Source organism: Mirounga leonina, unplaced genomic scaffold, assembly GCF_011800145.1.
Source record: "Mirounga leonina isolate KUSES-001 unplaced genomic scaffold, KU_Mleo_1.0 Mir_173, whole genome shotgun sequence".
NCBI classification, from domain to species: domain Eukaryota; kingdom Metazoa; phylum Chordata; class Mammalia; order Carnivora; family Phocidae; genus Mirounga; species Mirounga leonina.
In genome coordinates this window covers 80,251,379-80,271,719 of record NW_023270447.1, presented here as the reverse complement: position 1 = coordinate 80,271,719, position 20,341 = coordinate 80,251,379, and the positions used below count along the sequence as shown (strand labels likewise).

The 20,341-nt window shown below is 55.1% G+C and overlaps 1 protein-coding gene across 5 annotated transcripts in view; it reads right to left on the bottom strand.

Moving 5' to 3' along the window:
- Positions 1 to 20,341, bottom strand: part of CAPZB (capping actin protein of muscle Z-line subunit beta) — a 131,261-nt gene that overhangs the window by 21,834 nt on the left and 89,086 nt on the right. For all 5 annotated transcript variants that reach the window (XM_035019623.1, XM_035019625.1, XM_035019620.1 and 2 more), the window contains exons 3-4: positions 19,067 to 19,188; positions 13,560 to 13,673 (exon numbers count right to left, since the gene is read on the bottom strand). In XM_035019623.1, coding sequence (XP_034875514.1) covers positions 13,560 to 13,673; positions 19,067 to 19,188 — 236 coding nt within the window. The remainder of the gene's footprint in view (positions 1 to 13,559; positions 13,674 to 19,066; positions 19,189 to 20,341) is intronic.

Sequence of the window (20,341 nt, the reverse complement as noted above, 5' to 3'; positions counted from 1 at the left end):
CTCCCTAAGTCAGGCCGTCTGAAAACTAGTACTCAATTACAACAGGCGTACACGGGTCTCGTAAACTCCAGAAGGCCGGGGCCCCACAGGACACCTCTGTCCTGGATGAGCCAGGAGCACGCAGCATGACTGGCAGCTGGGCTACTCTGTACCAGCCAATTACAACGAAGCATCCGGTCAAGTTTACGGTCTATCATCCGATCCCTGAATGTGGACCAACTAAAAGGACAACGTGCCAGTTAGTTCTCCTGTCCTCAAGAGTTCAGCATCGCTTCTCCCAGAAAAGGACTCCTGCTCTTGAATCATGTCACAGTCACGGATACGGATTCTGTGTCCTTTAACTCTTCAACCGCAGGACCTCCGCGGATGGGGGTTGGGGGGTGGGCGGGGAGAGAGGAGAAGGAAAACATAACACTTCACACTCAAAATGATCTACTTCACAAAAGAAAGAAGGAAAGAAACGATCTCGGCTCCCGAAGCCTTATGGAGTGCTCGAAGCCGGGCTGTGCGTGGAGACCTAGCATGGAAACTTGTTCCGGGCATGTGAGCTGTGAGCATGCATTACCCAATCCGCAGTCTCGGCCAACACCGGGCTGCACGCGTCACAGGGAAGATGGGACTGGAATGGACTGTGACATCGACGGCTTTTACTTCTTCCTTTCAAATCGGCTCCAGGGAGAAGAGCCGGCTCCGTGCTTCTAAGACAGAGGCCCCAGCAGGTGATGAGTCACATGCCACGACCCTCCCAGAAGAACGCAGCCTAGGACACACCTGCTGGGAGCCGGCCCTGGCCGGCCTCACTCAGAGGTGGTCTTTTTGCCATACGTGGGCTCGGCCAGGAGGCTGGAGCAGACGTGGCCCTCTGGCGGCACGAAGTCATGTGTGACGTGGAGGCCAGGCCATCACCCCCAAGCCCCCAAGACAAGTCAGGGGCATTATAAGGTAAGCCCCCTAGATGCTGGAGTGTGAGGGGGCTTCACTGAATACGCCAAGAGGAAGGGAAGGAATATTTATTTGGCACAATGTGATGCTGAAGACTGTTTTCCCATCTGCAAAATGAAGGAGTTGGATCACAGGCTCAGTGGGGTCTTTCCAAGCTCGGACTGCCCAGATTTAGTGGCCGCATCCGGGCCTGTGTGAGGCAGACCCTGAGCAGCACAGTACCAATTACTAACATCTTAACCAAGTTGGTCAAAACTCTGCTTACACACCTCCAGTGACAGAGAACTCACTACCTTACCAAGGCCACCATTTTCTGGACTGGAGTGAAAACTTGCACTGACTTGTCAGCCAGAACCACACAAACTAAGAACTTAATGCCCTTCTCTCATGTAGTCCTTTTAAATATCTAAAGATGGCTTACATAAACCCCAAGATTTCTCTTCTTTGGACTTCCTATTGTTCTATTATTGCTCCTAAGACATAATTTTAAGTCCCCGCACCTTGGTTACACTCTTCTGTGAGGGTCGGAGAACAGAAATCAATGCCCTTTGTTACCCAATGTACAGCAGAGACCAGCGCATCTCTCAGGGGAGAGGCTACTGCCCCACCCGGGAGCCCAGGGCCAGAGCAGCGTTCTTGGCCACCACGCCTCACTCATATGGACACAGATGAGCTTGCGCTCCTCTCCAATGCAATGTTTCCTCTTAACATGTTGTCATGCAATTGTCTCCCACGTCCTAGATTTTTAAGAACCTGGTAAACTGGACTTGAGAATATCATTTTCCACTCAGATCTGTTATATTCAATTCTCAGAGTCATGGCTTCACCATTTCGATGTATCTTTGGGGGATTCTGAGTCTGTCGCCTGTGTGCTCTCCAAGCCAGCCTTCCTTGGGGATCCTTACATGTGGGAATATACACACAGAAGTAGGGTGCAACCCAGAGGAGTATACAACTGAGTTCTACACTGCATGCTCCAGTTCTCCCAAGCTGCACCAGAGAGTCCTGGAGGCTGGAGCGAGGCTTCTGTGGAGAAAGGGATGGTCAATTTGGAAGGATGCCTATGGCCTGGACATTTCTTTCAAGCTGGGGGACAGTCCCATGGCCTTAGATCTGACTGGAGATCAGGGAAGATGAGGGATGGATGGAGGGAACAGGCCAGGCGCCGGCTGAAATGCCAGACGAGGAGTTCAGACCGTACACATTTTTAGTGTCAGTCCACTTAAAACAAGTGGAATCCTTCTGGTATCCTGTCTGTCACAAGCTAGGAAGGTTGTCCCTTAAAATGTCCCAAATGGTCAGATTCCATAAGGTTCTTCCTTCCCTACTCTGTGTCTGTGGGTCATATCCGCGGTCTGTTGTGCTTCTGGGGTCTTGCCAAGGAGCAGCAGTGAGACTTGAGGGACACTTTTTACTGTACCTGGCACTTGGTAATGACAGTGACAGGGAGGTCATGTGGGCCCTCAAACAGAAACTCCCATGCGCGCAGACTGAGTTTATGGCAAAGACGGAGAAAAAACCCCGAGGCAGAGCCATTCCACCAGCGGCTCAGGTTTGGCCCCAAAACAATACCTTCTTGGTTCCTCCCAGCCTAAAAAAGAAACTAAAGTTCCCAGCTACCAGCAGCAGTTTGTTTTCTGATCATCCTTAAACATCCTCACAACCTAAAAAGGCACTTGGTACCCACAGGTGGGAACAATTCAGTTCTACTCCAGAAAAAAAGAAAAACCTCCAATTTGCTTGGAGAGACATCTAAAACCTGGCCTCCTTCCTTGCAGTGCAGACCAACATTCCCTTCTCGTTGGCTCCAAGCTAGACACCACTGAGAGACTAAGCGTTCTTCCCTGTCCGACGGACGGACATGAGTGCAGCCCAATGGGTGTGGCTTCTGGAAAGCCCACAGAGAGCTGCAGGAGGCAGGCCGACAGCCACAACTCTGAGGGTCTGGGGACTGTGGGCTCTCCCCGCCACGCTGGTGTCCCAGCTCCCGTTCGGGTGCATCGGTGAGACCACCTTGCGGAGGCGGCAGGAAGCGCGCCGGACACAGCAGAGCCCCAGTGCAGGCGTTCACTACCACTGGTGGCCATCCGTCTTCCCAAGTCTCTCTCTCTGGGCCGAGAGGGCAGATCTCCTCCCTTCTCCTAACCTTGGCCTATTCTGAGCCCTGCACAGAAAGCAAGGTCTCGCTTGCCTGGTGAGCATGGTCCCATCCTCACTGCCCCAGGGGCTGCCGCTGGCTCTGCACAGAATGGAGAAAGGTGGGCACCTGGCTCTGGGCTGGCAGAAATGTGCTGAGACCCACCTGCCCTTGTGCATGTGTGGAGACCAGCGGTCTTCACCACGGTTTGCGGAACATGTCCGAGTCTGCCCCTGGACACGGGACAGGTATTCATTCTGCGGAAATGCCTTCCGGGACACACAGGTGCGATGATCCTCTGAGTAAGCATACCAATCAGCTTAGACACGTGTGGCTTTCATGGCAGTTGCACGTCGAAGTGACATCTGGATCACGGCTGCAGCCCTTTACAGCCCCTTCACAGGGTTTTTATAGTTTTTCTTACTTGCAGACACACCATGGAGGCCTCTCTAGAAACAAGGGAGCTGCTGCAGAGGCTGCAGATCTGGCTCTGGGATCCGAGCGAGCCATCCACACTTGGCACCACCGTGACCGTCTCCTGGTTCTCCAGACCCCCCGTGATGATCCTGCTGCCCCACTCGGCCCACGACTTGAGAACGTCGACCTTCCAGGCCTTCTGGAGGCGCAGGGCCACCGCTCTCATCCAAGAGCTGCCATTTATGGGAACCCATTCTGTGTCAAGGGCCTTGAATACGTTATTTTATGGTTAAGAAAACCAAAACCCAGAGGATGAAAGAAACGTGCCCCAGCCACACGGCCGAGAAGAGGGCCGCTGGGACCGGCCCTGGGATCTGGCTGGCCCATGTGGCAAGGGGTACCGCAGCAGCGCAGGTGGGCAGCTGGGCTCAGGGGCCCCAGCTCAGCCTGTGAGGCTGAATTTCGCAAAAATGAACACACACACACGCACGCAACTATGCCGCTGTACAACGATGCTGGTTCAAGGTGGGGGAGAAAGTCAGAGGAACAAAGAAGGACACCACACTGAGTGGCCGGTTGGCGGGGGCCCACCACTGAGCACCCCGCGCTGGGACTTCTGCGAAGGAGGGCCCCCCTCCACCCCAATGAGGCAGCAAGGGCCTGCTGGCTGAACCTTACCCACCCTTGATACCTGCACAAAGCAGCTTCCCGGAAAAGACAGATCCACCAGAAGCCTGGGAGGCAGCTCAGCCAAGAGCTCAGCCTGAACACCAGAGGGAGCTGGGCCCTCCTTCCACATGGGCATCGGCACCCCAACATGTGGAACTGCACAGTCCGGAGCGTGACCGTGTGCCATTGGCTGCAAGAACCCAAAAGTTCTGGAGAAATCGGAGTCTCTGATGCTGATTCGGGGACCATGTTTGTTAACAAAATGGTTTTCTGTATACTCCCACTTTTCGTTTAACTTTCTTTTAGCAGATCCAAGTGGGACGATGCATGCCAGGACCACCAAACCCGGAGCTGCAGCCTTAGGATGCCAGCCGAAGGGGTCCATCACTGGCCTGCAGGCTCATCCAGACCCACTCTTTAGGGGCTCGAGAAACTGCGGCAGATACCTCTGCTTCAGAGCCGTGGTCGCGGGAGAGCTGAAACTCAACACTGTGGGGGCAGGACCCAGATTCGCTCAGCGCCCCCACCCCCCGGAAAGCCAACAGGACCCTCTCGACCTGTCTCCCTAGTCAATTAAAACGGCACAACCGAGGGGGGGCCCAGGTTCCCCCATTAAGTGCTTCCAGCACTTTCACACAAGCCTGAGGCTGTGGCAAGCCAGAGTCCCACAGCAGGCGGGGTGGGTTCTCAGAGGCCCTCTGTACGCATGGCTGAAGATACAAATAATACATGTGAAAACCCAAGTACTAATTATGCTGCCGACAAGTGGAAAGCCAGACGCAGACCCTGTCCTCGCCCGGCGGCGGTCCCTGGAGCGCAGCATGCGTGGCACGCGGGGCCTGTCGCAGGGCCTGCTAGAGACCTTCCTATCTGGGAAGCGGTCCCACACCTCCGGGCAGGAACAAAAAGGTTTCTGCATCATGAGCCATCCAGACCTATCCGCAGGGGCAGGAACGGAGGGCAGATGTGCCAAACCAAATGGCCCAGGCTTCATCCAGCTCCAGAACTTTCCTGAAAGATCTCCCACCAATTCACGCCTCCCTGCCCAGTGCTTTTGCCCACTTCCGGGGGGGGGGGGGGGCTGGGGTTGTGACTCTGGAGACCGAAGGTAATGGCCAGCTGTTTCTGGTCGTGGAAGCACTGGGTGACCTTATGCTACAGATTTCACCCAGCCAGACGGAGAGACGACTAATTAGGACCAATAGCCAGACTAAGGAAGTCTGGGGCAGGATCTTTCCACTCATGGCCTCTCCAATTGCTTATGCACAGTTTCTTAGGATGTACTTCAGAGCTGGCCTATGTACCCCTGGGGCCCTCCAGGCCCTTCCCGACGCACTGAGAATTACAGCCAAAGCCCACGCCCGACAAGGGCCTGGGTCCCTCTCCCTACTGCTCACACCCCGCTCCGTGTCCCTCAGCGACCCCGCAGCCCGGGAACCACCTCGGGACTGCCTGAGTGACTCCCACTGCTCAGAGCACGGCCTCCACCATCCTCCCCTGCTCCTGCCAGGCACCACGGCTGAGCCCGGGCTCTCCACGACCACTGGAGCTCAGTGATTTGCTGAGAGGCTCACAAGACTCAGCACAGAGTCCTCTCACCAGGAGGTATTCGAGTGGAAGGAGACAGGGCAGGAGCCCGCAAAGGAAAGGCACGAGAGAGAAGTCCTGAGGAAACCAGACACAAGTCTGCTTGGGACTCCTCTTCTAGGGGCCACACAAGAAGCGCTTCATTCCCCCAGCAAGTGTGAGGTGCTGTCTGCAGGGAAGCCCACGGATGCGGCAACCAGGGATTTTACTGCTAGCTAGAGCACTCTCCACCTAGTACACGGCAGAATTCCAGGCTCCCAGAAGGGAAGCCCGAGTTCGGCATAAACCACAGTGTTTGTGCAAAGAGTTTAAGCATCATGAGCCATTCTTATCAAGGAATGGTAGGAACCCTCCAGAAAGCCAAGTTCCTGGACACCAGCTAAGGCCAGTGCTGCAAGGGTGGGAGTCCCACACCGGCTACTCGAATTCTCTCCTGCGCAAGGGCAAACCCAGCGTCATCAGCACACAGTTCCACCCCTACCTAAAGTCAGCCTCCTCTGCTCTCCCTGCCTCCGTGCCTGGGTGTGTCCCTCCCAGCACTTCCCAAACCATGCAAGCACTTTGTCTGTTGGCTCCCTTCTTCCTGTGTGCACCCGCACCTCTTCAAGCCCTGTGAAAATGTGAGCCCCATGAGGGCAGGGGCTGCCCAGTCCTAACTCTGTGGCCCATCGTGCCCTGTGCTCAGAGCACAGTGGGTTCTCAGTGTTTGTGCAACGGTCGTAAATACTCGCCCGTCACCACAGATGTGCACTACTTCGCTCCGTTTTCGAGACAGGATTTACTTGAGGTCTCACGCTGGGCCAGAAGCAGAGCTCCAACCAGAACGCACAGCCTTCCACTGTGGCCAGAGATGCACCAGCCTGCCATCTCACCCCGTGTGCACCCAAACCACCTCGTATCCACGACCATAAAGGCACAGAACGTAAGACATCCACAGGATTACGACCGCAGAGTGACAACAATCCTGTCCTCCAAGTGGACATGACGGGTCAGTGCAAGAGAAGCCTTGTGCGTGGCACCCCCACTGAATGCCCCCCTCAGGCCCTAAGACGACAGGGCTACCTCCTCAAAAGATAAGGAAACAGAAGCTCAGAAAGTTCACTTACTTGCCCAGAGTCAGTGAGCGAGTACGGCGGAAGAGAGAATCAAGTCCAGGCCCTTTCGAGGCCCAGCTCCTCCCGACTCTGCAGCTGGCTGGACAGCAGTGGGCCTGAGACTTCTCCTGAGGCGTCTCCACGTGCTGTCTGAACAGCTCCTCCCACCATCGCCTACCTGCTGCCCCTGCTTCTGCAATTCCTACCAGGACAGACATGCTGAAATTCCCCAGGCCCTATGCTGACGTCCAACGAAGGCGGGGGGACTCGAGGGGCCCAGGGCGCAGGGTCTGGGAAGGCGGCCGGGAACATGGGAGTTTCAAGGACTCCCAAAACCATGGCAATAAACCTTTTTCACACACGGATAAGGATGCCCTGCCCTTCCGGGGCCAGTGTTGCCCAAATGTCAAATGACAGAGGGACAGAGAATGGGAGGAAGAGGCAGAAATAACCCCAATCCTAGCATGGCCCTAAGAGGGGAGAGAAAGCGGGGAGCTGGGGGCAAGCCCATCCACCAAGCACCCTGGCTGCTTCCGGAGAGACTCGTGCATTTCTGGAGTGCCACAGGGACGCCAGCCTTGTTTTATTCCGTAAACTTCTTCCAGACAAGAAGGTTGATTAGAAGAGCTAATTAAATCTTTTGAAGATTATCTCAGACCCGAAGCAAGGGAAGAACACAAAATGCCTTCCCGCCCTGCTCCTCCACCCCCCAGACTCTGGCGTTCATTAGGCTTTGATTTCAATCAATTGCACACCCACTAAAATTAACTTATAAGGCCAATAAATTGCAACCGCATGTTTGAAGGTATTATCTGCTGCAAGCCAAGAGCCAAGGATCGCAGAGCACGGGGCAAGATGTCTGGCACAGATGGGAGTAATCATCTTTGGACCAAAGCAGTGCCAGCCAGCCCCTTCAGTTAGAACATCTGGTCTGAGCAGAATCCAGGCCGACAGAGGCAACAGCGAGACCCAATGTGAAAGCCAGAGCTGGGAAGGTTTCCCTGGAAACCCAAAAAAATCAAAGCACTGATGCTGGGGTCTGCAGCAGCCAACTGGTGGCTCACACCACAAGTGAGGGGTCTCTGGCAGCAGCAAGTGCCCACCCCACGCTGAAGGCCCCACTGCTGAGTCTATCCCAAGAAAGATGCACCGTGCAGATCAAGTGATGGGGTTTTGTGACTGTTGAGCCACCCTAGGCTTGGGCCTAAAAAAGCAGTCAACTTTACCAAGAAAGAACGTGAAGCGATCCTAGGAGCCAGCCACCCAAGAGCCTGCCCTTTCTGCTACCCTTCCCTGCTCCCCAGGTGCTATGTATGTTCCAATGACATTCCCTGGACTGGGCCGGGCCCACGCTCAGAGGTAGAAAACTACACTGGGGCTTGGCAGAGAAGAATCAAGTGGTCTGGATGTTGGTGACCAGGGTGGGAGGGCTCGGGGAAGGGCAGTGAGGAATCCGCATGGCCTGAGAGTAGACCCCACCCAGCTGGAGGACAGGCTTGACTGATGTTCCTAAGCATGTGCAGCAAATGGACTATTTGAACCTAAAACCAGGAGTGCTTGGGTGGTGCAATCAACAGTTGTTGGATAGTTACTCCCTGGGGAAAGTTGCCACACAGGTCCTTTCTGCCACTGATGATGGCAAAAAGGGAACATCAATAAACGTGGGAGGGACTCGGGGGAGAACACAGTGAGGGAGCTGTGGAGAGTCAGGCAAGCAGGGACTTGACAATCTGACTTCCGAGGGGCCCCAACTTACCTCCTGCCCACACCCCAAAGGAGGGTACATTTATTCCGCAATGGGGGGAAGGGTGTGCAGGCAGGAGAGGAGGGCGCCACGCTCCCATAGGAGTTACAAGTGGAGGGCCTGCGGGTCCACCCATCCCAGGCTCCAGCTCCCTCCCTGTGACCATTCTGACCAGCTCTAGGGCTCATAATTCATTCTAATTCCCTGTGAAGTCAAAGCCTTGACAGAGCTGGGACCAAAGCTCCCACCTGAGGACAGAATCCAAGGCTTTCCCCCAGGATGCTAATGAAGAATCTGTAATCTCTCATGGCAGGGAGCAGCCTCTGGGGAGACAGCGAGCACTCCCTCTCTGGAGAAGCCTGTGCGGCTCTAGCTGCCTGGCCTGGATCACTGTTTCAGTTCAGTGCTAGGCTCCGGAAGTCATCCTCCCAAGGAGAACATCAGCAGTAGGAACAAGGTTAACGGGTCCACAATAAGCAGGAAGGAGAAAGGGTGCCTGTCAATTTGCCAGATGACAAAATATCCCTACAAGGCCCGCCAAGGCATAGGCCAGTGGGGGTGGCAGTGGGGAGGGGTGGCAGCAAAGAGCACTTTGGGCCTTTTTTTGGAGGGGGGGTGTCTGTCAAATCTCCAGACCTTCAGATGACAGAGCAGACAAATCTCTGAGCCGATCTCAGTGGCCCGCCCAGCACAGCGAGGGCCGTTCCCACCAGCAGTCCATACAACCAGCAGCTCTCCGAAGTGTTCACCACAGGAGGATTTGAGCCCGAAGGCCAGAGCCTGGCAGCTTCAGTCATTTGAGAGGGTCAGTGGTCAAGAAGTTGAGCACAAGGCAAGCCCAGTCCTAATTCTGTGGCCCATCGGGATCGAAGAAATCTGAAATATCTGGGGTCATCAGGAATCAAAGACCAGGTCAGCACAGGGGATGGGTCTGCTCTTCACATTCCTTAACCCCTGTGGGGTGCAGGCCAAGCTCCAGTTTGGAATGGGGTGCCCTGGAGACGGCGGTCTAACTCGTCTCGTCCTCCTGGGCACAATGGCGTGCCTGTTCCACGCTCACGGTGGCAGCACTCCCTTCTCTTCCTGGCAGGGTGGGTCTGCCTGAGGCTCTGGGCATCTCTCACGAGGCCTGGGACGCAGGCCCCCGTGCCGGCTCCTCCTGCAAGCAGCTCAGAAGCAGCAGAGCCAGCAGCCACAGGTGGTGTTGGGGGGAATGCCTCCCCTCAGAGCGACCTTTGCCAATGACAGAAAGACAGGAAGGGGAGCTCCGTGGCTTCGTTCCCTGGGGTGACAACAAATGAGTCTTCCCACAGGAATCTAGTATGTCTGTCTTTGTCATTGCTATTTTTAAAGATTTTATTTTTAAGTAATCTTCACACCCAACATGGGGCTCAAACTCACAACCCTGAGATCAAGAGTCCCGTGCTCTACCCACTGAGCCAACCAGGTGCCCCTGGAATGTGTCTTTCTAATGGGAAGGGGCAGAGATGAGGATAAAGGGAAGGCATCATCCTATGGAACAATCTGGTCCCTAGAACACCCAGGTAACCGCTGGCCTGTGCTCAAGGCAGAGACATGGCCTCCTAGCCCCCGGCTGACTTCCCTCTGCTCCAAAACCACAGGGAAAAGAAGAGCTCACGTTCCGGGCCCCATACCATGGTCACCAACGTGGCCACCAACAACTCAGGGCACTCTGAGAATGGGGACTTCTGGAGGTGAGCAATGTACCAAGACGGTAAAAAAAATAACGAGAAAAAGAAAGAAAGAAGGGAAAAAAAGGATTTGTTTTCATAATTCTTGGCCCAGAAATGGGTCTCACTTTAACTCATCATGTGTGGTCCAGCTGGGAAAATGTTCCCCACACATGGCCTCAGGAGAGAGTGTCCTCAGTACTCTGATAACAGTGAGTGGCTTGAGACAGGACTCTGGGTCCCCAGTGACCGCTCTTACCACCACCCCTGCGGTGGCCTGTAGCTGCTGCCATGTGGGGAGACGTGGGCCTCGCCGCACCCCCAACACCCGGAGGCCCTGAACTCTCTCCTCCCCACGAGTAGCAGCATACTGGTGGGCAGCCTCTGGGCCGTGTTCCACGCCTACAAACTGCCACAGCACCTCAGGCTCTGGGCCTGTCCGGTTTGATCTCCCACTCGGGTGCTGGCAGCGATCCTGTCAGCCCCTCTCAACCCCCCAGCAGGTCAACGCTCCCTTCAGAGGTGAGCAGAGGCTCACAGACATCTGCCACCTTCAAAGTGGACATCTGCCCAGGAAGGGAGGTCTTTCCAGGAGGTGCCATAAGGAGGTACACCTAGGGAGGGAGTCCCAGGTCTCATTATACCCAGGCAGCGTGACCTCCCTGAGGAGGGGTGACCACCCTGGCCAATCAAGGCCTCACAGAAGGGACATGCCTAACAATGACCACGCATCACTATATATGCAAACCGGCAAGACAGGAAGGAGGAGAAAAAGAAGCCAAAGACGAGACCTGGGCTCTTCCCAGGTCTTCTTCCCAGATATAGCCTTCTTCCCAGGGTTCTTTCCCCCTGAAAGGCCAGTACAAAGGCCACACGTCCGAATCGCTTCGTTCAAGAAGTCACAACTCAAACCCTTATGTATGAAAGAAATCAGAACCACTCTTGCTCTGACCCTTGGAGAATCCAAGAGGCTCCCGCACAAGCAGCCTTGAAAGACTGCTCTTTCCCAGCCTGCGGCACAGCCGGCCCCGTCCTGGCATCACACCTCAGCTCCAAGGTCCCATCCCGACCACTCCACTTAAAGCAGCGGGTCACTCCCCATCCCGCCACCCATCGTGGCACCTGTTCCCACGTGGTGTCTTCCCACAGTGGACACTCCAGAAGGCAGGAACGCGGTCTGTCGTGTTCAGTACTTGGTGGGCACCTTCAGTGCAGCTCGTGTACATGAAGATTTCGGACTTTGGAGTTGGATGAGGATGGCTTTACATCCCAGGTCCACCACGTGCTAGCTGTGTGAGCTTGGGCAAGCTACTTGGGCTCTCTGAATCTGTCCCCTCCCCTGCAGGACGGGGACAATCCTGGCACACGGGCTGTGCGGGAGACGACACGAGGTATAAGCAGAGCTGCGTGCTGACAAAGGCTGGGGACCGCCAGGTCACTGCCCGTTCGTTGTCAAGCCTACCAGCGCAACACGAGGCAGACTCCACCCGGGAGCTCCCGTGTGGGAGCCGGACGAGCTTCCTGCAAATGGCTGGGGGAAGGCGGCAGTAAAACCCACCACAAGCCAACGACGGGACAGCGAGGCGTCCACGTCAGCCTCCCTGCACAAGCAGCTGGTCTCCGACAGCACAGTTCAACACTGCCACTTACTGCACCTGGGAAGGTCGGTAACTTGTGGAAACTTGAGGCGAACACGGGCCCAAATCCTAGCTCTTCACCTCCACGTCCTACGGCGAGTCATTTAGCATCAGGAGCCCGCGGTCCCCTCATCTGTAAGGAAGAGGCAATCCTCCTCCCCGAGGCTTCTGCAGGGATGAGAGGTAACGTACGGACACTCCCAGCATGTGACCGATACCCAAGCTAAAGCCAAGCCACACGGCGATGCGTTCAGGGCCGACAGAAATGTGGACGGGCCAGGGCCATTTGATCTTGCTTCCTTAGAGCTGGGCTTCTGTATTTCACTCGTCTGCTTCAGCGTCCTGGGGTTTTCTGCCCAAATGTCAGGCTGAGAAGTGTCACTTTTCCCCCCGAACCAGCTTCTAAAAGAAATTCCTCATGAAATGTGTTCTACCAAATCTGCTATGAGCTGGAAGGCCATTCCAACTGTCTGCAAAACAGAGTCCAGAAGCCCCACACCACGGGTGCTGCCACCAGCTCCCGGACAAAGCAGCTCCGATGCTTTGCTTCTTCCATTTCCACCTTCTTGCCTAGATCCTAGGTCCGGGTGGGCAAATGACAGACCCAGGGCCAAATCCCACCCACCTCAAGGCTCGAGAGGTGGTTTTTACATTTCTTGGGGGGGGGGGGGGGGGGGGGGGTTATGTTTTTAGAAGGTAATACATGTAAAATAACAGAACACTAAGAGTAAATGACAGAGACTTCTATGACCTATGAAGCCTAAACTGTTAGCTTGCTGTCTGGCCCTGCACAGAAACGTCTCTGGACCCCTCTCTGAAATGACCGAGTTTGTGCAGTGGTATAGTACTGTGTCTTTTACAGTTGTGCTCTATTTTCAGTGCAGAACTCACGTTACCATGAGATTCTACTGGTTCAGGAAAAAATGCTTAAGGGACTAACCTTCCCCAGAGCCCTTCCTTGTAAGGTGGGTGAATAATGGCCGCTCTTTTTGGTGGTATGGTGGGCGGCAGACCCAGATGGAAGCAGAAAAGAGAGGTGGGGATCTAAGCAGACCCAGCAAAAGCCTTTCCAAAACAGGGGCTAAAGGCCCAAAGACCTCAGGAGTCAGCGACACGGAGGCTAAAAGAGGGCAAGGGCCCGATGGAGGCAGGTACGACCGGTCGGGGTTATGCAGGGTGGTAACAACACGGGGGCTTCTGGAGACAGACAGGCCTCACTGATTCCTGGCTCTGCCCCTTGCCTCAACCTTTTGAGCCTTCATTTCTTCATCTGAGCAATGGGGACTAAAATAGCTATGGGTTTGTGAGGATCTGAGACAACACACAGAATGTGTGCGGCACTGGGTCTGATACACAGCGGGGTGCTGGCCCGGGGGTACCTGCTATTATCAGAAGCACGACATGGGGCTGCACAGGCAGGTCTGTGCATGGTAGCGCTCCACCACCGAGGCCCCTCATAACTGCCCCGGTCACCAGGCCGGTGCCCATCATCCTGCCGTCAGCGCTCAGTTTTAATTCGTTATTCGTTAGGTGAGCCAGGCAACAGATTCGAGGAAGGCTGCTTGGCCTGCACACACTCTCCTTTGTGATTTACTTATCAAGGTTGCGGGAGCCGAAGTGGGAAGGGAGGAAGTCACTCACAGGTCTCGATACTGGTCAAAGGCATTGTTGGCTTCCACCTCCAGCTTTCTCAGCCGAGCAGAAGGCATGGCCCCGTCTTCCAAAGGAGGGTCGTACTTGTTACTCCATGGTGACCTGGGGGGGAGGAAGGAGAAGGAAATAACACCAGTCATTCCAGGAGACACGGCTCGTGAGCCATGAGCCCCGGCGGTCCGACATTTCAGAGGAAAAGCCACTACCCATAGCAAAGATGTTTCCAGGCTCTGCAACAAACACAGCTTTCTTGAGGTTTGCCAAGGAAGGGCTCAGGGGCAGACAGGCCTGGGCACAGGCCTCGAGCGCCACCTCTCATCAGCTGTGTATTCCGGCAAGTTGTCTTGACTTCTCTGAGCCTGCCTTCCCGAGCGTGTTAAACAAGGCTACCATTTGCTACCCACAGGGCTGTCGTGAGGAGCAAAGGAGAAAACACACCAGGTGCCCGGACCAGAGCCGGGCATGTACTGTCAACAATGTGACAGCTTCTTACTCTTTTTCTAATATCCCTTTGTTTTCACCATTGTATTGATCAGCAGATGCCCCTCTTGCCTCCCTGACCTGCTGGCAGCTCTGGATAAACGTTTACTCCAAAGACCTTCCTACTGAGCTAAGGACTAAGAGAGCTGTTGGTCAGAGGCAGGCCGACTACACGTGAGAAAACCTGAGGGGTCCTATTCTCCATGAGAACGGGACAGCCTTCCCATCTGAGACCATGGGCAAATACAAAGCTTGCTAAGTTTGGGGCACCTGGGTGGCTCAGCCAGGTGGGTGTCTGACTCTTGCTTTCGGCTCAGGTCGTGATCTCAGGGTTGGGAGATCGAGCCCCGTGCCGGGTTCTGCGCTCAGTGGAGTGCCTGCTTGAGATTCTCTCCCCCCCCCCCCCCCCCCCCCCACGGGCGTACCTCTACACGGACACACACTCTCTCTCAATAAATAAATGAAATCTTAAAAAAAAAATAGACTAAGTAATGAGAACCAGCCTCTGTTTTTCTAGCCCAAAGACTTGCTGCATTTAAAAAAAAATACACTTTGCCACATCAGGAAAGCATTTAATGACAGAGAGAACTGGAAAGCGGGGTTCTAGGGGAAGTATCTCCTCGTTAATTCCTGCAGGTGGAGTTTAGAGAAAGAATGAGAAGGAAAAGGTGAGAGGAATGGAGGCTGGTGGTACTGCTGTGGGCCGTGGACAAAGTCCTCCCCACTCCTGGGTGGTTTGAAACTCCTCGACATCATCGCCTTTCCCATTTCCGCCCCCTGACAAGCAAACTTCGCCTCACAGAAGGCTCAAAAGAACCTTTCAATTTGGAATTGATGTTATGGAAAAAGGGGATCACTGTCTTCAGAACCCCAGTTTTAATGAATTCCGTGCACAAACATCATTCTCCTAGGGAACGGGCGCCCCCCCCTGCCCCCAGCACCTACATCAGCAACTCACAAGTATGGAACCAGAGTAAACTCGGTGGCCGCTCCCCAGGACCGCCTCCACACAGAGGTCCCAGCTCTCTCAGCTGCCAGGCCACCAAGGGTGAGCAGGGCAAGGGTCACTGCCCCTGGTTCCCAAAACTCTAGGCAGCAGTGGCCCCCACTACTTCGAAGCACAAGGAGCTTTTGGAAACCCTTCCCTCCAAGCTGACCGTTCCACCCCACCATTCTCCTCACTTGCTACAGAGACTTTACAAGAATGGGGTACGGTGCTCCCTTCTGCCCCATGACCAGCAGCCAGCTCTGTGATCACCCTGGACTGGGCACACGGCATGGGAAAGAGTTGTCCAATAAGCCAGGACCCATCTGGCTTGGGAGGCAGGTGTGAAGCTGACACTGGGCACCCTCAAATCCTCGCCGAGGGGCCTCTCCCTTCCAGAGCACGGCTGATGTGTCTGTTCTTACTGTTAGAACCCGTCTTCCTCATTCCCCCAAAACTGTGCTGCCTCAGAGAACTTTACTCTAGGACAGAAATGTTCTGTATCGGCATTGTCCAAAATGGCAGCCACCAGCTTCAGAAGGCCACTGAGTGTTTGAGATGTGACTAGTGCAACCAAGGAGCTGTATTAATTTTACTTCATCTGAATTGATGCAGACAATTCTGGAACAGAGGTTCCAAGAGGACCAGTCTTTCCTGTCTTTTTCTCCACGGTTTGCTCAGCACCTAGAACAGAGCCTGGCATTCAACCACACGCTCATTTAAGAAAGCTGTTAAAAAGGTGACAAAATCCTTGCACCTCCCCCAGAAGCCCCCACAGCCTCCCGGCCCCCCACTCTCACACACGGATGTGGATTCCTGCAGCTGCCCCAGCACCCCCCACTTCCCTAGGCTGAAAGGGCACGCGGGGAAGGAGCCCACGCTGTCCGCCCCCTGCCCCAGCGCCGACCACAAGCTCCTGGGCAGTGAGCGCTGGTGATGGGCCAAAGCCTTACGGCACAGGGTGGGAAAGAAAGACCCAAGGGGATTCTGCTGGTGGTCCTCCAAACCAACAGAGAAGGAGCCACCTTCTGCTTTTTCTGAGGGAAACCTAAGCACCTAAAAACAACAACAAAGGCCTCCCAGCAGATCCCGAGACAAAGATTGAGTGGAAGGGTGCCGTCCCCACCACTAGGCTTGCCAGGGGCTAGTGGAAGAGACTCCGAGGCCTCCCTCCCTGACGTGCCCCCTTCAGGACTTCTCCGCATACCCCCAGGTCTGAGCTTCGTTCCCCCAGCTACACAGTCTTCACCTTCCTGTGGACCTAGAAGACCCTCTCCAACTGGCTTTCATTTAGAGGCGACCTGATTAGACACAAGAGCCCTTCTCTCTTGCAGACCGGGGGCCTGGAATTTTCACGAAGCCTGTAACTCCCATTTCTCCTGGCTCACAGACGGCAGCATCTGAAGCCGTTAGTCCTGGAGCCGGGGTAATTGTAGCTGGGGGAAAAAATCATAACATTACCCAGAATATTCTTAGTGGAAGGGGCACTCAGAACACATTTAAGAGCTTAAATGGAGGCCATTTGAAAAAAGACAGATGGACAGGAATGGTTAGATTTCAAAAGTCAGGCCTTTCATTTCCCTCAGAGAGCGCTTTTTGTTTGAGCTAACAGGTTTCAAACGGTGCTGCAGGCAGTGGTCATGCCATAAGGATCTTATTTAAGTGAACGATCAAACACAGTTAGAATGGAAATGTGTGGGGAGAATCAGAAGACCTTGAAGTTTTATACCGAGAAGGGGAAAAAGGAAAGAACAGTCCTGTGCCCTGACACCCCGGGCTCCTCTTTGGCTGAGGTCCCCCCAAGCCTCTTGGAAGCCGGCAGGACGACCCGAAGGGGCTGTAGGCACCAAGTCCTGAGCAGCCCGGCCCGGGCATGGACGCTGGCCATGGAAACAATTCCAGCCGTCCCCAGGCTGCCGGCGAACAGCTGCCGTACGCAGCGAACCGGAGTTTGCAGGTGGAAACAAGAAATACGATGACGACATTGAGCAAGACTCAGCTCAAGGATCGCCTCTTCCGGGAAGGTGCCCCTGAACCCCGTGCCTGGAGGGGCCAGCTGTCCCTTGGTGGCATGCTGCCTGGTCCGTCAGACCACTTAGGGCCACCACAGACCTCTCTATAGCGAGGACTAGACCTGGTGCTACACCCATGACCCGCACAGTGACTGGCCCTTCCAGATGGAATGCGATCTACCCCAGGGCTACTCAGCACCCGTGTGTCCACCTCATCCTCATCCTCATCCTGCCCTCGCTCCTGGAGCTCGGGGCTATCTGCAGCCTACTGGACATCTCCACTGCCATCTCCACGGGCCTCGCAGGCTTAAAATGCCACCAGCAGCTCCTCCCAGAGTCTTCCTCACCTCAACCCCCCGTGGCCCCCGCCTTCTGGCTGCTCAGGCCAGAAGCCTTGCAGTCGGCCCTCCACCGCCGTCCACGCGCACGGCCGCTGCTGGCTCTGCTCTCAGAACGGACCGCAAATCCGACGACTGCTCACCATCCCCACGCGGGTCCCTGGTCTATTCTTGACCTAACGTCCATTTGAAGCTGGCAAAGGGACACAACCATGAAACATCTGTCTGGTCTCTCTGAAAAGTCAGTATTAATGAAATCTTTGTAACTCACACCACGTTCCATGCCCCTCAGCCTCGACGTGTGTCAGTTCTCGTAACCCCCCGTGACTCCGTGCGGCGTCCTTCAAGGCCCGGCACGACGGGCCCTGCGGCGCCCTCTGACCTCCCGCTCCGGCCTTCCTGCCAAGCTGGATCAAGCCCGACCGCTCAGCGCCAGAAGGCTCTTCTCCCAGACCGCACATGGCCCAAGTCCCGTTTCACGTGTTCGCACTAACAGGAGTGCCTTCCCTGACTTTCCATCCCGCCTCTCCTGCCCCTCATCCTTTTTTATTTTCCTGACTCACTCTTCCCAGTCTGTCACTTCTGCATTTGCTGGCGACTTGGCTTCCTCACTGGGATTGCAGCTCCACGGAAGAGGGACTCAGACTAGTGCCCCGCGCACAGAGTACACACTGACAGAGATGTTACCGCGCATTCTGCCGGAAGAATGAACGCTCGTATTTCCAGACACGTGAGCAAACCAAAGACCAGAGACAACAAGTAATTGGTCAAAGGCCTCGTTGCTACAGGGAGGGGGCAGTGCTGGTCTGGAGCCGACGTCGGCTGCCTTCGCTGCTTCCATCCCTCAGACTCTGCCCACCCCCCGCCGATCCCCGGAGAACATTAAGCTGAAGCTTTAAGACTCAGCCCAGGTTCTATGGCCTCTAAATAAACCTAAAGCAGACTGCATTCCTCCACCATTCTCCAAGGCCTTGACTACAGCAATCCATCACAGAAATGCTGGACAGTTTAGGGATTCCCGATCTTTTTCAACAGGAAGAACTCCTAGACACCCTTAAAAACCTAGCTTGCACATCACCTCCTTCAGGAAATTTTTCTGGAGTTTCCCCAGCCTCTTCTATGCTCTCAACTTCCGAATAAGCTTGGCCCTGGCAGCATGAATCACAACACACGGTCATCAGCCGCGAGGTGCATGTCCTGGTCTAGCGCCGTGATAGCTCAGCGCAAGGACTGATGGCAGCCTCGTCATCTACAGCCCTCAGCACGGCGATGGGGAGAGAAAGCAGAGTCGTGTGTTTGTTGGACAAAGCCTCATCCAAATCCCTCGCCCACACAGGCCGTCCTTGTGCTCAAGATCCCCATACCGGGCACACCCTGTACCTGGCAACCTTAGCAGGACTTCATGCAACTTCCGTGCTGTAACAAGGGCCTTCTCCCGTTAGCCTGGAGGCTCTGCCAGGGGCGGGGCCCTTTGTTCCCTGCTGAGTCTCCAATGCTGACAGGAGGCCCTCCACAAACATCAAACATCTACTGGTTGACTGGATGGAAGGACGGATGGGAGGACGGGGACAGGGAGGGAGAGCAGGAAGAAAGACAGACAGGACAAGGGCTGACGGGCCGCCAGGCCGCCAGAGTTCAGTGGTCCCGGGTGGCAGTGGCTGGCTCCAGCCGGGCACTCACCTGTACGAGTCCCCATCTCTGTTGTAATCGCACAAAAGGTAATCCTTTCCCACCACCTTGTCTCTGGCGATTTTCAGGGGCTGGTCAACAGAAGACAGGAGATCTTCGCACAGACTGGGGACCTGGTGGAAAGAAAGGAAAAGGCAGAACCGGGGTTAGAACAACACGTTCGACCCAGGTTGGCTAATGGCAACTGGAGCCACATCGTGGTCAGCACATTTAACATCTGGCCCTTGGTACTCTGCCAGAATCCTGGGCCCATTCCTCTCTTTTCCACATGTGTCTGACACCAACTGTGTCCCTCCATAAAGAAACCTGTTCTTGAATTACAGCAGAGCGTGATTTCCAACACAGCCTCCCTTCCAAATCTGCATGCAGCTTTAATTACCTGGTCACCAGGGTGGTCTGGTACATTTAAGTATGTATGTGCTTGGTATTGGCCTCTGGTGGGCAAAGTACAAGCTCAAGTCCTGAGAAGAAGGTAAACATTTGAAATACATAGGAATCCAAAGAACTCTGAGAATAACCCGTCCGTGCTGGAGAACTCCCACAGGCGCCCATGCTGGGTGGAGTTTCCAATACTTTCCAGGCCCTGGGCCAAGCATTACCAGGTTGGCTCGCAGAGTCGACCCTACCTGCCGCAAAGGTAGCTTCACACCAGCTTGGCACAGCGCCGAGCTCCAGCTGGCTTATCTCGGGTGGACCCACGTGGAGCTGCATCACTGAGGAGGAGGGCGGCCCGGGGGCCTGGGCCAGGTGGGGCTGACTCCCAGGGCAAATCCTGCTGAACTGGACACATGGCCCCGCCAGTAACCAGGCTGCTGGCCTCCTCCTCCCAACTCAAACATCCATTTCCACCAAAATATTCCAGGAAGGGATGGCAGCACTTTCAGAAACAGATTCCTTTGGGCTTGAGTCACTTCCATGCTATATTTTCAATGTGCTGACTTATTCGTTTCATGGCCCTGGGTTTATGGAGGCCCCACCATATCGTTTACCAGGCCAGTGGCTGCCAACTGCACCAAAAGCCCTTCCAAATGGAAAAGTTAAATCATATGGCAAAGATACCCAGAAGCCGCTCAGCAGGGCGGGTAGACCGCTCCAAGCTCCTGTGTTCCTCCCGAAGACCCCGACCGCCTCCAGAAAGGTGGGGCAGGGGACTGCCACCTCCTGGACCACCTGGCCTCCGCGGGCTTCCCTGGGCCCCTCTGCTGAGCCCCAAGGCCCCAGCTGGCACAGCTGGAGGACAGAGACCTTGTCTCGAAAAGCTCTGGC